General features: G+C 41.8%; 1 protein-coding gene across 4 annotated transcripts in view; it reads right to left on the bottom strand.

Moving 5' to 3' along the window:
* Positions 1–18,074, bottom strand: part of pcloa (piccolo presynaptic cytomatrix protein a) — a 70,941-nt gene that overhangs the window by 41,040 nt on the left and 11,827 nt on the right. For all 4 annotated transcript variants that reach the window (XM_042078662.1, XM_042078665.1, XM_042078663.1 and 1 more), the window contains exons 4-7: positions 14,785–15,132; positions 7,646–11,903; positions 5,761–7,343; positions 1,120–3,229 (exon numbers count right to left, since the gene is read on the bottom strand). In XM_042078662.1, the coding sequence (XP_041934596.1) occupies positions 1,120–3,229; positions 5,761–7,343; positions 7,646–11,903; positions 14,785–15,132 (8,299 nt within the window). The remainder of the gene's footprint in view (positions 1–1,119; positions 3,230–5,760; positions 7,344–7,645; positions 11,904–14,784; positions 15,133–18,074) is intronic.

Here is an 18,074-nt window from a genome sequence, read left to right as displayed (position 1 = left end):
GGGGGCCGTATGAAACCTGCTGACGGGCCTTATGTTTGACACCCCTGGTTCAAATCCTTCCGTACAGTGATGTAACTATGTTAAATGTGTTAACATTTATATAGCATAACATGGCATATGATGTGTACAATATCATTAGTCCAGCACATTCAAATATTCAATATATGCTTTCAATTCCAAGCATACAGGATGTGTATGTGTGTGTGACTTAATTTTGCAAACATTTTCTGAATGTCAGAATCAGAAAATACGTAGGGTTTGTGATCATGTTTGCTTGAAAATCACCATGTGATCATGGCATCAGATGATAACAAGCAAGGAAAAAAAGAGATGTGTAAGCAAATGTGTTGCAAATATAAGGTAATATGATTTAGAGGAAAGCAAACTAAATAAATAAGCATGTCAAGCAATACCATGCCATGCAAGAATGCAATAATCAAACTCATTTCTTTAGCACAGGAACATCTGAATGGCATTGATTGTCATTGCAAATGAAACACATGCAAAATAATATTAGAAGTATTTATTAAATGAACAAACACATATTAGAGGGTGTAAAATTGTCAAAAGAAATCAAAAATATACTTCTGTGAGACTATATGTTATATATTATTATACCAACATATTATAAAACCATATGATGTAATATTTAACCTGGTTTAAACTCATTTGTTCTCTATTATTATATCACAAGTTTACATTCTAATGATTAAGAGATATTCTGTCCCTGAGATAACACATAGTCTAGACAGAAATAAATGTAGGAAAATTATCTTCCTACATGCAGGTTGATAGGGATATAAAACATGCAGCACACAATGATTGATTATTAATCCTGTCTAAAACACAAACATGCACAAAGCTTACAGAAAAAAGGTTTCAAATGAAGGAAGCAATTTATCTGAAGACAAATCATAATGCATGCAAGCAGACACATTTCTTAGCACTGAAATAATAAATAAAATTAAAAAAAACAATAAACTCAGAAAGTGAAAGTTCCTTGATAGAATGCATTATGCAAATTGAGCATGTGATGCTGTGAATTAGCTGTGTTGAAACATTGCTGTGTGAGATGTGCGCTGTGCCACAGCCAGAAAATTGTAAACAGAGGAGATTTACCTTCACTCTCTGACATGGTGCCTTGTAGGTCATCCATGAGCACATAACCACGACCTCTTGTCTGCTCATCTCTCAGGTGCTGCTGCTGGGAGTCTTGCAAAGAAAGGCAAGACCCAAACTGGTCCCGGGAGTCAGCAGATATAGGTGGAAGGGGTCCTGCAGATGCTCGCGCCATGCCCATTGGCTGGCCTACAGGGCTCAGAGGGCTCTCCTCTTCCGAGTTCTGGGCCACAATTGGAATACGTCCTCTTCCTCCAGGAACAATTGGCAAACTTGTAGGCTTTGTTCTGCCAGAAGGAGTCTGATAGGCTGAAGTGTCAGTTGAAGCCTCACTTTCTGCTTTTAGCCTCAGAGAGGAGCTGGAGATATCTCGTTTGAGGGATAAGTCCAGGCCATAGACAGAAGATGGCCTAGAGGAAGGGCGTGATCTACTACCACTGGGGTAAGACGAATCCTCTCCTAAGGAGGTCCGCACACCAGAGCTGAGGTTAAGGCTCTGACCCACATTGAGGGACCCTGCAAGATTATTACTCATATTAGAACCTAGGTACTTCTGCTGTTCTGCAATGTTCTTGCGGAGTCCAAAGGTGATTTCATCCTGCAGTAGCCTGCTTGACCTGGGGGAGGCAGCACTAGATCCAAGGTAGCTAGTGTAGTCTGTGTCAAGGGTCCTGGTATCCTGGAAAGTGGAAGAGTACTTGCCAAGCTTAGGGTCTATCAAGGGGGGTTTCTGTTTCTGATAGAGGATGGCAGCTGGAAGCTGCTTTGCAGCCTGCTTTTCTAGAGTCAGTCTGCTAATACTGTACTTCTCAGTCTTGGAGAATGGTCTGTAAGAACTGCTGGAAACACCTGAACCAGGGGTGTAGTAGTGGTGTGGGAGACCAGCCAGTTGCTCAAGGCTCTCTGTTCCAGCAGTGCTTCTTCGGAACTCCTGTTTCAGTTGTTGTTTTAGTAGCTTTAGCTCATAAGGTTCCTCCATGGCATCTTCATCTTCCTGGGTCTTTGCATAGGCATTAAGCCTTGTAGAACTTTCAAGGTAATCTGTTCCCACATCTGCAGCAGTTCGCCTTAGGAGACGCTCTGCTTTAGCAAGTTCTTTCTCTGCAAGAGTATAAGTGGAGTCGGAGAGGCCAGATGATGCCTTTGTGAGCTCTGCAGCATCCTCCAGGAGTAAGTAGCTCCTGGGGGTTTGATGGTGTTCCACATCTGTGTAGAAGGAATCACTTGACACATTAGACATTGGACTCCCAGCAATGCTACCCCCACGTTCTTCTAAAGAGCGGAGGTCCAAATGGCTACCATATTTTCCACCTAGATAGGAGGAGGCATCTGGTTGACTCCGAATGACATCATAGTTGGTGGCCATCTTAGTGGCATCCAATTCAGAAAGGAGAGCAGCCTGCTGTCTAGCCTTCTGCTGCAGTAAGAGCATCTGATGGTAACTCTGCTGTTGGGAAGCTGTGAGGGATGGCACAGAGGAATAGATAGATTGGGACTGATACGGTTGTTGAGACTGGTACAAAGAATGCTGGTACAGGGTCTGTTGTGGGTACTGGTACTGAGAGTACTTGCCATACTGAGCCTCTTGTTTGGTCTGTGGTGGGACAAACTGCTCTAACTCAGATTGAGGGGCCGTGTGAGGTCTTTCCAATCCATGTCCACCTGCTTCCTCCCCACCACCTCCACGCCGTGTCTCGCGGATGTTGCTGACCTCACTGTCAGACATGTAGTCCCTGTCCTCAGCCACACTCTGCAGATATGCTCTCTCCCGTTTTTCCCGTTCTATCAAGAGGGCATCCTTCCTGCGGTTGATTCCCATTTCCAAGTAGCGGAGTTTGGCATCAATCTCTTTCTCCTCCTCATCTAATTCTGCCTGCTTCTTACGAAGTTTCGAGGATTCACGTTCCACTAAGTCCAATTCCCTATCAATGTCCTGCAGGATTTTGGCACGGGCCATGTTGGTGCTTCGGCAGAGGCGTCGACGGGCAGATGCAGTACTATAGTTTGTCTGGCCAGGTGTGCCTGTCTCCTCCTCTGATGGTGGGTTGGGAAGGGTTCTCTTTACTTTCTTCTGTGTTCCAGATGGGGTACTAATGGGTGATGACTTACCCTGTAAATAAAAAAAAAACACAGTTAGAATTTTTATTCATATATTTTTTTTATCTGATCCCCTCATACATACAGTACGACCAAAAATGTTTTCAGACCCTTTCAAGTTTTCCACATTTTGCTATGTTTCATACTCATCTTTAAATAGATTAAATTCATGTTTTTTTCTCATCAATCTACACACAATGCTCCAATACTCCACAAAAACACAGGTGTTTGGTGTGTTTTGTAAATTTATTAAAAATAAAAGACTGAAATATCTAATTTACATACTTCAGACCCTTTGTTATGATGCTTGCAATCTGGTCAGACCTGGCTGCAGAGTACAGTGATAGAGGGGACTTTTTGATTTCCAAAGGGGCACCATTTTTTTATTGGGGGGGGGGGGGGGACGTTGGCGGCACAAATATTTCACATCACAGTTGATGAATTGATAGCTTAATGATCGCTTAATCATGACCACGAGTTGGCCTAGTGTCCGTGAGTAGAGACCCAGCTGTTGGGTGTTTAGCTACCTTGTACCTAAGGCTCTTACATGCATGTTGCTAACTGCTGATAACTTTGCATGTCTAACGAATTTTATCTCCACGATTGACTTTGTTGGGATAAGAACAAACTAGTTCATTTGCACGCATGAGTAGCCTATTGAACTTAATTTGCGCTGGAGGGTTGATAATGCTAACTTTTAGTGAACACTGAACTGAACTGTCATTCTGTGCTGCAACAATCTTGAATTGTTCTGATTCAAGTAGCCTAGACTACGGAGGGGAGCCTCCGTTGTGTGTGTGTGTATGTGTGTGTGTGAGTGAGAGTGGGACAAGGAGAGGCTATGCGAGTTTTCTACTGCTGCATGTAACCTAACTAACGAGAGAAGACCATATCTACAGTACGTGAAATAGCAACAGAATAGAAACGTAATAGCCTATGTGGTGGTCACACTAGGGGGAACAAATTTTATTTGAAAGGGCACTGCCCCCTGTAGGGGCACAGACACACGAGGTGGGCAGAGTCAATCCTATGTTATTTAATAAAATATTTGGTTAAAGCCAACCAATACCATTGTTGAGTTATACCTTTAAATGGAATGCGTCAGACAATATTACAGTAGCATTTACAATCTCTATATTGTTGTGCAAATGTTCTGAATACTTTTTAATAATAATACATAGCATTTATTCTGCTCTTCCAAGCAATTCATTTCACGAAAACATGGTTGTTGCTTTTCAGACCCATTTGTTTCACATCCGACCAGGCGGTTACTTTGTTAATCGATAGTAAAACATATGTGATGTTAATTATATGAGTCGCGCTGAATCACATTTAATCTCCAATGGAATCTCATTACGATATAGCCTAGCCTACTCTGTGATGATGCCAAAAAATGACCTTAAGACTTAATATCTGATGACTATGATAGGCCTACTACAGTGATATTCTATCCTCGTCTGCCATTACTAGTAATTGGAAAGGCGTGTAAAAAGAGATAAATGGACTGGATGAATTAACTGACAACACTGCAAGTTTTGATAATTGGTTTTATATATGTTGGTCATACATTGAAATACTATATTACGCCTACTGTCTGTGGATAGGTTATGGTTGGAAACAATATTGTCAACCTTTTAGGGTTTTGGATAATGTTTTAGAATAAGTGACGATACTTTCAAGTGCCTCAATGCACCTACTATTTTCCAAATAAAGCACTTACTGTATGAATGGAAGAGAGGGGACTAATATCAAATAGTCTAAAGAGAAATTACACAACTAGGCCTACTGCCTACCTGATTTAAGTGTGGGTGCCAAGCCATAGACTTCAAGGTTGTTCTGTTTTATCAAGCGATTCATATATTTGGAACTTACAAAAAGGCAATCGTTTGCACAGCCTACTAGATACCAGCAAAATGGTGTAGCCTATCTTATTGGAAACAGAGGGTGGGAATATAGGCTAATAGTAAAGCAGGAGCACCAGCAAGCAATGGTTTTGACCTTCTATTATTCTAATAATATCATGAACTCTCAGTTTGGTTAGACAGGCATTTTTTAATTAACGCATCATCATCATGATCATCACGCATGAAGTTGAGATGAGAGATTAGTTTGAATAATGACATGAAACCTCTCTGAACTCCAAATATCAACTTAACACATTACTTTAATCATACAATTATATACTGTTTGGACACCATACCATGATGTGTTAATGATATATATATCTATATATCGCCTAGGTATTTTGGCTATAGCTTACAGTCCTGCTTAGTTTTTCACATAGGGCAGCAGAATGTCCCATTGTTAGGATAATGTTTGTAATGATTTGCCGACAGATCGCTAGGCAGATGTATTTGCTTTATTTACATTCACTTCAACAAAGAGGTCTCGCCCATTTCAGAGTCCCCGCCTTGACGTGAGTTACGTTCTCATTATCACTTACCCTCTGCAGCCAGACTTGTACCCCAAGTGTGCAATGGCAATATTCATTAAGCCATTAATTGGCTTGTTGGCTTTTCAGTGTAATACATTAAGAGCACTCACAGTATGATCATCTGTATGCTGGAAAATCGCCATGGCTCTGTCCTCACCAGTTGGACTCATGGGTTTAGGGTCCGACATCGACCTCTGCATTATCTTTGGTGTTCTAGAGTTGATAGGCTGAGCTTTTGATGGGTCTGCAGCAGCTGCATGAATTCTCTGTGGACTTGTGTCTCCTAAAGATTTATCATAAGACACAAACTCTAGGGACTTGCTAGGGGACACACATGGTGATATAGGAGAGTACAGGACTTTGGGGGATTTGGGAGGGACGGGAACCACCTGGAGGGAAGTGGAGTCCACTTTGAGTTTAGAGGATTGTCCTAACTCTAAGGGAGTTGGGCGTCTTCTGTCTCTCTGTGGGGAGGAGCTTCTGTCAGAATCTGAGTACTCCAATCTTGCATCAACCTGCACTGAATGTCCCTTCACAGTACCTGAATCTGTTTGCACAGAAATCTCTGTGAGAGCCTGAACTGACACCTGTCCCCCACATTCCGCTGTACTGTACTTCACTCCTCTGGGCCTACTACGTCTAGCTCGAGCTGGGACCTCCCACTCATCCTGGTCCTCATCATCTGTCTGGACACTGCTATCTACACTTTTCTTCACAGCCCTCTTCTTCCTCCCTGATGTGTATGTTTGTTCAGTATTGTCTTCTTCATCTGTTTGGACACCACTATCCATAATCTTTCTGCTTTCCGCAATACTAAGCAATGCTTCCTGTCTGGCTGCATCTGTTGCATCTCCTGGATACATCTGCCTTAACTTCTGCTCCTCAAGTTGTTGTCTCAGTTGCTCCTGCAAGCGTTGGATCTGTTCTAGTTGTTGTTGTTGTTGGGCATAGGTCTCCTTTTGCATCATGAGGTGGGCCTGCCTTTCTTCTTCTTGCTGGCAAAGGATCTGCTGTTTCATTGCTTGAAGTTCCTCTAGCTCCTTTTGTACAATCATCTGCTCCTGTTCACGAAATCGTTGAATCTCTTGACGCTCCCATTCCAGCTCTTCAGCCAGCCGCTGCTGCTTCATTTTCTCCATTTCTAGTAATTCCCGTTCCATCTGGTACTGCCCATCACCAGGCACCATAGGAGATGATAACGCCTCTAGGGAGGCAGCAATTGCTTCCAAAGATGCATCAGTATATGAGTCTAAGGTACCTACTGTGGCTACTGTAGGTGTAACCTCAGAGAGAGCAGATGAAATAATACCCTTTGTTGCAACAATTTCTAGGTTTAGAGGCTGTCGCTCTTGTACCTCTGCTGTAGTGGTGACCAATGTGGATACAAAACTCTGAGACCTGGTAATAGGTTGGTTTTGAAGAGATGATAATGATGGCATAGTGTCACTTGTATGCATTCCAGACAGGGTATTGTATGTTGCACTGAAGATTGATCCAGGCTGTGTGGTGATTGCATAAGTGGATGGGATTGGGGCTGCTACTGAGGAATAGACAATACCATTGGAGGATCTCAATACACTTGTGACTACAAAGGGCGTTCCAGTAGCAGATGTGATTCTGGTTTGGGAGAACTGTGGAATTGTCATGCCAGAATATGCCCCTGTGACTCTGCTTGAATAGTCCACTGCCTCACCTGTTAAGAATTCAGAGTTAGATGGTTCAGTCCATGAAACACTGCATTGGTTACATTAATAAAGATATGAGTAAGCATTGAGTCTTGCCAGATTAGTGATGCTGGGAAGTCAAAACAACAGGGTACAGCATGCAGGGACATGCATCTGTGTGTAAAAAGAAAATGCTGAGCTGAGAAAAAGTCAATGCATGCAAAAACAAAAAGCAACAAAACACAAAACATCTTAAGATATCAGCCCAGAAGAAGTGGAGGTAATTCAAAATGATACCTCGCAGAGAGATCTGCAATGTCAGCATACTGACCTGCCTCAGATATCTTTCCAGAAGTAAGATCAACGGCCCCCTCTATGGCACCATTGAAATCATAACTGTTTTTGCTCTTGTAGAGAAAAAGCCCAGCTTCAGCTAAATTAGTGTCTGACATGGAAGGCTTGATACCAACGAAACCTTTCATTCCATAAGGGGAGCGATCATACTGATAGTGGTCATCCCGATAGCCAAAGCGGTCTTCAGGCAGTGGAGTGGGCTGCTGGGTTGTACAACTCCCTGCAAATGGCAACTTGTAAACAACATCACAGCACACTGCTCTTCTGCCAGCTGTCAGATCTACAGGTTTTCCATCCTCCTCAGTGATCACAGCTGTCATGACCTCTGCAGTGGATTTGTCAACAGAGACAATGGTCTGAACAGGCTTTGCTGTAGTGAGATCTACTGCTCCAGATACACAAGTTTCCAAGTGAGGAGGGACACTTGCACCAAAACCACTTGTTACAAAGGTTGGAGCAACAGTAACAGGAGGTGTCTGAACTTTCCCTACACTAGTGGACAGATTGATTGGTTTCTCTGGTTGGGCATCTACTGGTCGATAGATTATTTGAGAAACTGGCTCAAATGATTTGGCTGTTGTAAGCTGAAGAGGCATTGAGGTGGCCTGAAATGCATCATTACCATGAGCAATTGTGGCCGTGCAAGTGACAATGGTAATGTTGTCTGACACAACAGAGACAGAGGCAGGGGGTTCTGTGCTGAGATTGACAACAGATGACTGAACTGCACTTGTTTGTCTTGCACTGCTCTCAGTAACCACAGACTGTCGTCTTGACTCAGATGATGACAGGTCAACACCTTTCATGGCTGTATCTGCATCCATTTTTGGGGTACGAAGATCCACAACCTCACCAGCATGATAGATGTGGCTATTCTGAGGCTGAGTTTTCAAATTCTCTGGACTAGACGAAGCCCAGAAGGAACTTGGGGTAGGCATGGATGGCACTCTTTCATGTACAACAGACACTGTTGTTCTTTGAAGTTCTGTGGTTACAACTTGTGCAACACCATTAGCTAGTGGTACTGGTGGTTGAGCTGATGCTGATATGGCTTCATAGACATGACTCATGCTTGACACCACTTTCTCAGGCCCGCATATTTCTTGACTTTCTATTGATTCAGTGATTCGAGTAAATGCAAGTGGCACTTTTGTTGTTCGTTGTTGTGGGTCTGACTGGGTATGGCTCTGTTGCTGTGGTGGATAAGGAGATGCTTGAGGGTGCATTGTTGGAGATGCAAAATCACAACTTGCTGAGGCTTGAGACTGTATGCCTTCTACTGGTGAGCTGGGCTGTGATGGCAGTGTTATAACTACATATGTTTCATGTAAAGTTTTGGTGTGCCTGGGGGATGAAGGGGATTTGGGTGATGTGGTTCCAGGCCTGCTATCTACAGAGGGACTTAGATTCAGAGCTATGCTTGCAGACTCGGTGGTTAGAACTGTTGGTCTAGCTGGTGAATGAAGAGGAGAAGGTGGGTGAACAATTGTCACTGGCTTGGGAGCTATTGGAGGCTTGATACTTTCTCCAGATCTGTGAGTGAAAGTGAGACCTGCTGGGATGGAGGATGGCTTTGGAGGAACAGGTGGTGGAAAATGCGGCTTATGTGTTGTACCTCCAGACTGTTTTTCCAAAGTACTGGGGCCTGTAGTCATACCCACTGGAGTACAACGTGGAAGAACCTGAGGTGGTATCTTTTTTGGATATAGAGTTGGCTTCGGCAGTGTTGGAGGTGGCAAGGGAGGAGGCATAGGAATGTCTGTTTTTTCCTGAGACAAACCACGGCGTAATACTGCTGGTTTGGGAGGTACAGGGGGAACTGTTGATACTACACTAGGTGCAGAAGGAATGTATTGTGGTACAGTTGGTAAAGGTGATACACTCACCACAATGGGATGAGACAGTTTTGTAGCTACACTGACAATGGAGGTGGAATCTAAGTTTGTCTGACTAGAGAAAGAAGATTTTGATAAGTCAACCACACCATGCTGGTCTATTTCTGTGGTTGTGGAATCTCTGAATGAGGAATGAATGTCAGGTATCTCAGAAGATATTACTTGATGGTTAGAAGATGTAGTATCTTCAGATGATGGGACAGAATGTATGTCTATCTCTGAAGCTGGTGCTACAGTATATTGGTCTTTGGAAACAATTTGTATGGGCTCTGTCTTTATAGGAGTTTCTGATAAGATCTCAGGTGCACTTGGAGCCTTTTCAAGTGTGTGATCTGCACCACTGTCCTCATCAGGTTCTTCTTCACCGGAGGAGCACTGAATGACCCTAAGGTCTGGTATAGGGTAGAGACGTTTCTGTGAACCTGTGTCCATCACTGTATTATTCCCTGGTGCTCCAAACTGTAACATTGAGTTTTCAGAATCAGGACATGGCTGTGTTGGACTGGTTCCAGGTGTTAATACAGCTTTCTGTCGCTTCATAAGTTCTTCATAGGCAGTTTCAGCATCTAATAGTGGTTTCCCATCTTTGCCTATAGCCACACTGCTACTGGTGGGAATGAAACCAGAATGACATTCAGGAGGTGGTAATATTATTTCTGGTTGTGTTATGTCCTTTGTTGGCTGTGACTGTTTCAAGTCCTGTTCTTTTAGCATAATTTCCTTTTTCTGCATCATATCTTCATAGACCTCATCTGGTGATCTTAAATGTTTTGATTTTTCTGGCACTGGCATTTTACCCTTTTCTTCCTCATCACATTTGTCCTTAACAAGAGATTCATAAGCATAATCCTCAATCAACGTACTACTATACAAAGATTCCTTACAAGGTGGTAACTCCACTCTCTCAATTATGGGGGACTTAGCTTTTAACATAATTTCTTCATAGGCTTCATCTGCACTTTTCAGGGCTTTTTTCCTTGTCACTTCTTTTGACAGAGTGTCACCATGATGTTCATCTGTAGGAGAGTAAAGGCATACAGATGTTGGAAGTTGATATACTTTCTGTACTGCAGCAATTTTCTCTGGGTTAACTTCAAATCCTTCTGGGTCAGATTCCATACTAGGTGAGAAATCTGAGCAAGATGATCTTCGTATCTCCTCCATCTCTGCCTCTTGACGTAATTCTTCTGTTGGGGAGGCATCTTCAATGGGAGAGAGATTGCTTGGGGGTGTTTTGGGATGCTCCCTTCTCCTCTGTGCTCGTATGTCCTCTTTATCTTTCTTTGATTTTTTCCCTGAGCTCTTCTGCTTTTCTTGTTCTCTGAGGAGCTCTTCTTCCTCACGAAGTTCCTCTTCCTCAGAAGAGTCCTCAATAGTTGGCAACATCTGGCCAGGTTGTCGGTGCTTTGCCTTCCTGTGCTGTTTACCTTCTCCACTTGACCTTGTATGACTTGGACTGCTGCTGTCACTGTCTTCATCTAGGGATGACAGAGAGGTAGGTGAAGTCCCTGGAGTAAAGCTGGAAGCATGTAGACTAGAGGAGCCCTCACCTCTGGAGCGGTCTTCAGGAGAATCTGTTAGACTTTCAGGCTCTCCATCGTCGAATGTTGGCCGAACAGTAGCAGTGCTGTTTAGCTCAATGGTTTTGAAGTGCCTAATACCTGTTGCAACCTCCTCTGAGGATTTAGCGAGAGAAGTGAGGTTTTTCACATCATTGGCATCCTCTGGACTAATGCTGCTATTTTTAAGAAGACGCCTACCTCTCCCTGACTCACTTTTCTCCTTTCCATCTTGTTGTCTTTTTTGCTCCTGATCTCTGTCCTCATGATTTGGTGATGCAGTCACATCTGCACTCATATCAGTAATTTGGGTTTGAATTAACGGTTCTTCATCAACAGACATAGGGCTGTCTGAGGGATCTTTTTCACCACCACCTGCCACTTTCTTTGGGAGGGATACATGCTCACTCTCACTGCTATCCTCAAATGAATCTTGTAGTTCAGCTGGTACAGACAGTTTTATCCGCTCTGTGTTGGAGGCAGCAGTCACAGTGGTATCCTTCCTCTCTTGTGGTTCTCCTTGGCCGTCTTCCTCTGAGCTCTGTTCAGGTGACATTGGTAACACTTGTAGTCGACGCTTTCCTTTGACCATTTCATTTGATTTATCCAAATCATCTCTTACAGCTGTGGTTGACTGAGCCTCTAGTATAGGTAGAACTGTGCTCTCCAGTTTAGCTAGATCAGAGGGACTTGTCACTCTATCTTGCATCACTACAGCCTCATCTCCATGTTCTTTGTGGGTTTCCTTTTCTTTAGGTTGGCTAGTTACTTCAGTGTTTGTCTGCAAAAAAATACAGTGATTTTTCCATTAGTTTGTGATTGTACCCTGAACATTGCACACATTGAACACTTAAATGTTGCACAATATAATGACACAGCACTACAAAGGCTATGCTACTGTCTCTCTAGTGTTCTACTTATGAATGGCATCTATGGTAACTAGTTAGATTCCTACTTACAGTGATGTGTCCCAGTTTATCCTCATCTCTTGACTTTATCTCTGATTCATGTGATTCAGATGGTGTCTTTTCTTCTGCTAACTCTTTGTTCGTGGTCTGCTCATTAGCTACAGGACTGAGGGAGTCTAGCTCTATATCAGGGGTTTTAGGTGGACATATTTTTGCTACTGGCTGTTTGGATTCTATGCACTGCTCTACCAGGGAAATTGATGCACTTTGCACAGTTGCCATCTGTTTTTCACCAGTATTTATGCTTTCAGGCTTCTGTTCATCAGAGATAGAATCAGAATTGATTTCACTTTCTTCAATTTTAGCCTTAGGTGTTTTAGCTTCTTTGTCAGGAACTTCCACGGGAACTGGTTTACGTTCTACTGCTGACATCTGTTTCTCATCAGTATTTATGCTTTCAGGCTTCTGATCATCAGAGGTAGAGTTGTTTACACTTTCTTCCATTTTTGACTCTGTTTCTTCAAATTTCATGCTCTGCTTTACCAGGGAAAGTGACTCACTTTCTACCGTTGCTATCTGTTTCTCATCAGTCTTTATACCTTTGGGCTTTTGTTCGTCAGATGGAGAATTGGAAGTGCCTACATTTTCTTCAATTTTTGCTTCTGGTTCTTTGGATTCAATGCTCTGCTCTACCAGTGGAACAGATTCACTTTCTACAGTTGCCATCTGTTTTTCACCAGTGCTTATGCCTTCAAGGTTCTTTTCATCTGAGGGAGAATTTGAATTGTCTACACTTTCTTCCATTTTTGTCTCTGGTTCTTTGGATTTTATGCTCTGCTCTACCAGGCAAACTGATTCACTTTCTAGAGGTGCTGTCTGTATCTCACCAGCATTTATGCTTTTGGGCTTCTGTTCATCACAGGAAAAATTGGAATTGCCCACATTTTCTCCAATTTTTGCCTCTGGTTGTTTAGCTTCTATGCTATGCTCGACCAGGGGAACTAGTTCACTTTCTACAGTTGACATCTGTTTTCCACCAGTATTTATACTTTCGGGCTTCGGATCATCAGAGGGAGAGGTGGAGTTGCTTAAACTTCCTTCCATTTTTGCCTCTGCTTCTTTAGCTTCTATGCTCTCCCCTACCAGAGAAATTGAATCATTTTCAACAGTTCCCATCTGTTTTTCACCAGTCTTTATTTCTTCACGCTTCTGTTCATCAGATGGAGAATTGGAAGTGTCTACACTTTCTTCATTTTTTTCTTCTGGTTCAGTAGATTTTTTGCTCTGTTCTACTTGGGAAACTGACTCACTTTCTACAGTTGCTATCTGTTTTTCACCACTATTTATGCTCTCTGGCTTCTGTTCACCAGAACTGGAATTGCCTACATTTTCTTCAATATCTGCCCTTGGTTCTTTAGCTTCTATTCTATGCTCTACAAGGGGAACTGGGTCACTTTCGACTGCTGACGTCTGTTTTTCACCAGCATTTCTGCTTTCGGTCTTCTGATCATCAGAGGGAAAGGAGGACTTGTTTAAATTTTCTTCCATTTTTGCCTCTGGTTCTTTGGATTCAATGGTCTGCTCTAACAGGGGAACAGATTCACTTTCTGCATTTGACTCATTTTCTACAGCTGTCATCTGTTTTTCACTAGTCTTTATATCTTTATGCTGCTGTTCATCAGATGAACAATTAGAACTGTCTACACTGTCTTTATTTTTTTCTTTTGGTTCTTTAGATTTAATGGTCTGTTCTTCTTGGGAAACGGACTCGCTTTCTATTGATGTCTGTTTTTCACCAGTATTTATGCTTTTGGGCTTCTGATCATCAGAGGGAGATTTTAAATTGTCTACACTTTTTTCGATGTTTGTCTCTGGTTCTTTGGAGTCTATACTCTGCTCTACCAGGGGAAGAGATTCACTTTCTGCAGTTACCATCTGTTCTTCACTAGTATGTATGCCTTCAAGCTTCTTTTCATGAGAGGGAGAGTTTAAGTTGTCTACACTTTCTTCAATTTTTGTCTCCGGTACTTTGGAGTCTATGCTTTTCTCTACCAGGGGAAGAGATTCACTTTCTGCAATTGCCATATTTGTTTCATCAGTATTTATGCCTTCCATCTTCTGTTCATCGGAGGGAAAACAGAAATTGTCAACATTTTCTTCAGTTTTTGCCTCTGGTTCTTTAGATTTTATGCTCTGCTCTACCACGGAAATGGACTCACTTTCCATAGTTGTTATCTGTTTTTCACCAGTATGTATGCATTCAGGCTTCTGTTCATCAGAGGGAAAATCACAGTGGTCTACACTTTCTTTGATTATTGTCTTTGGTTCTTTGGATTCTATGTTCTGCTCTGCCAAGGAAACTGACTCACTTTCTACAGTTGTTGTCTGTTTTTCACCAGTATTTATGCCTTTGAGTGTCAGATCATCAGAGGGAGAATTGGAATTTTCTACACTTTCTTCAATTTCTGCCTCTTGTTCTTGAGTTTCTGTGCTCTGCTCTTCTAGAGGAACAGATTCATTTTCTACCACTGCTGTCAGCTCTTTACCAGTATTCATGATTTCAGATTTCTGCTCATCTGAGGGAGCATTAGAATGTTCAACACTTTCCTCCACTTTTGCCCTAACTTCTTCAACCTCCATCAAACTTTCAGTGGAGCATGCTGGTGTATCTGTTGTGTCTGACTGTTGTGTTTGATCATGTGTACCAGCCTTCTCTGAAATATCAGGTGTCTGGGCCATGTTTAGCTCAAGTACCTCTGTTTTGTTCTCTGACACAGGGTCTTCCTCTATTGCTGTGGCTTCTGCTGCCTGTGCTGTTTGTCTATGATCCACTGTTTTATCTGAGCTCAATTGAGGCTGCTTGGCCTGAGCATGATTAATACTGGGACTCGATTCGGCAAAGGCAGCAGGAGCTTTAGATGCAGGGGAAAGAGGAGCTTCTGAAATAGGGGAAGTAGGGGTAGGGACAGCGCTAGATGTAGGAGATGTAGGTGCTGGTTTCATAGGCTGCTTGGCTGGAGAGGTCTTAGGTGAAGGAGACATATCACCCAGTTGTCCTGAAAGAGCTCTTTGTGTCTGGCAGTTCAAGCAGAGCCATTCATTCTGTAAAATAGTAGCAGAGAACATAGAGGGATAATTCCATTGGGTAATTAGATAGATACAACTGCTATTTATGAAGTGAATGCAATACGACTTTAAGACTTATTGCATCTGAAAGTCTGGTTGTCACAAAAAGAAGAACTCAAATATTATATTTCTGGAATATTCTTGACATTTATGTATACCCTTGAACATTTATGTATACCCTTGAACAGCTGTTACACTATCCCATTTTGTATTTACAATACAAAATGGGATAGTGTAACAGCTGACTTCTGTAAAAAGAAGTGTGTGTGTATACATTCAATTGAATATTGTATAATATTATACTCTTAAAACGAATGTGTTGAAAATAACACAACTTGTGTTGTTTTTAACACATCTATTTAGGATTCCGGCCTATGTCACTATTCCTTATTGTCAACATAACAACCAGAATAGAGATATTAATGCCGCCATTTTGGGAGTCAAAAAATAGGCAAAAAAAGCACAATCCAGGTTTGCTTCACTGAGTATTTTAACTGACCTGGTGCAAGGTGACATCCGACCTCCTAGACCTCAAGTAAGATACTGTGACACTAACTATTTAGTTAACACCACGTCTTGATACACACATCCGACCTCCTAGACCTCAAGTACTGTGACACTAACTATAGTTAACACCACGTCTTGGTAGCCTACACACATGACCATTAAAGCTTATGAGTTTGAAGACTATTTTCTGGGTGGACTAGCGTTGTCTACTCAGTCCTAAATAGTGCTAGGCCTACTGTTCCTCAGGCTACATAACCACATTACTGAACATGACAGGCAATAGCCTACAGTAATAAATAAAATACTGTATGTGCCTAAGGGCCTGGATGAGTGAACGTGAGGGGCTGTTAGCGAAGACGAAGTTGCATCCAAAGCTGGCAGTGCATAGGCTACGGATCCTTCAAGTGAACTGTTCCGTGTTGTCTGCAGCTAACGTAGGCCTGTCAACGGGAGCTACTCTGATCTTCAAGTGAAATCTGGATTATTTTTTTTTCGTTTGGCAAAAATGACAACGTGTTATGCTACTGGTCGTCAATAATGAACTGGCTTTTTAGCACTAGGGTTCCTAGCCTAATTTAGCCCACAATGTTTTTCTAAATGCCACATGCTATCTAACTAATCTTACATCAAACTTGGATTAAACTCTGAAAGACAATATGCATGAAGTTCACTAGATATCTGAGGGAGTTTCTTCATGGACAAACTAGAAAGCACGGAGAGAAGGAAGATGAGGACAGAACAGCTGAACTGACTTGTGAACATCAGCTCAGCTGGCTAGCTTTCAGACAAGGAACTCATTAAGAACATCAGTAAGATCTTTTTTTTCCCAGTGAGCTAGCAAGGGCAGGCTATTGTTATCCAGTTGTTGACATCAATTGCCTTTAAACTGAGTAAACTGTCTATATCAACTAGAAAAAGAAACTAAAAGTTTCTCCAATCAGGAAATTATACTTTTTAATTTGGTGCCATCACCCATGCATAGCCTGGTGTGAGCACTCATGCAATATGTGCGCGTCCCTGCGCAAGTGAAACTTAACACTGGATATACAGTAACGTTGGCTAGAAGCAATGATATTTAAAACAGCAAACAACTTGGATTCCTGTAACTACTGTATCCATGGAAACAGCATAGAGACTGCCTAATCCTAGTCTTTATAATGAATTAAGATGGTATGCAACACACTTGTTTGTGTTGTGTCCATTGCATACGTTTGCAATGCTTTGGTTAGACTTCAAACGTTTTTGAATTTGATCTTACAGTTCTGTCATTAGGCTATTCTGTTATTCTGTACTTAATATAGTAGCCTAAAGCTTAGAAAGACATAGCCTATGCAAAGACATAGCCTATGCATTAACCCAGTGATACCTCGAAACACCTCGAAATTACGCTGTTGTCTGTTAATTAGACTAAAGTCACGATTTATTGTAAGAGAAGTAGCCTATATCGTAGCAACAGCAGCAACATTTTCTTTTATTTGCACTTCAAAGAGACTTTGACTTTCATTTGGCAAATTAAACAAGCCTATGTGGAACATTTAGAAACCCAGAAATTTTCTAAAAGTACGCCTCCTGCCAGGAAGACAGCATTTCTAATGTTTGATTGAAAATGATAGGACACTCGAACATGGGGGACGGGGATATGTTCACTTTTGCAACATAGGCAGCCAAATTTTTCCTTGTGCCCTGTCATTATAATACATTTTAGGCATATTGTTTGACAGGCTTTCTATCACTGCATATTGAGACTACAGTTGACAAAATTGTGGTAACCTTGTGACAAAATTGCTGCTACAATCGCCTTATCTAATGCTAAATTAGATTTTACACTAGGCCTACTCCGAATAAGACCCCTATACGCACCACGTTGGCTATACGGAATATTAAAATGAAATTTTCATTGGTTGAAAAATATACCGCTACATATGCCGCTTGCCGCTGGCTAATGTGATCCCCGCCTTATAAAAAATGTGTTGAAAATAACACAACTTGTGTTGTTTTTGTTCTTTTATTCCACTTTTAACCTATGTCCAGATAGGGACAACACAGTTTGTGTTGTGTATACTAACCTAAAACTTGTATGCTATTTTCATGAAATGTCTCCTTTTATCCTAATAACTAAGGAATTAGGCACTGATCAATGATTTACCTATTGTTTCTGTCATTCTGTAATAGAATGGAATTTCTTGTCAGATCTTGTGCTACAGGTTTATGCTCTGCTGTTCTTGAAATGAAAGTTCCATCATTAATTGCGTCTTCAACCAACTAACCAACTAATGCTGATTTTGGGGATTTTACAATTTAGTAAAATGTGCACATGATTTACTAAATTGAGCACACAATCTAGTAAAATGAGAGCATAATTTAGTAGAATGAGTGCACAATTTAGTAAAATGAGCACACACTTTAGAAAT

This window comes from Alosa sapidissima, chromosome 22 (assembly GCF_018492685.1).
Source record: "Alosa sapidissima isolate fAloSap1 chromosome 22, fAloSap1.pri, whole genome shotgun sequence".
In the NCBI taxonomy this organism is placed as follows: Eukaryota; Metazoa; Chordata; class Actinopteri; order Clupeiformes; family Clupeidae; genus Alosa; species Alosa sapidissima.
The sequence above is the reverse complement of the archived record's forward strand: the minus strand, read 5'-3'. Positions and strand labels throughout refer to the sequence as shown.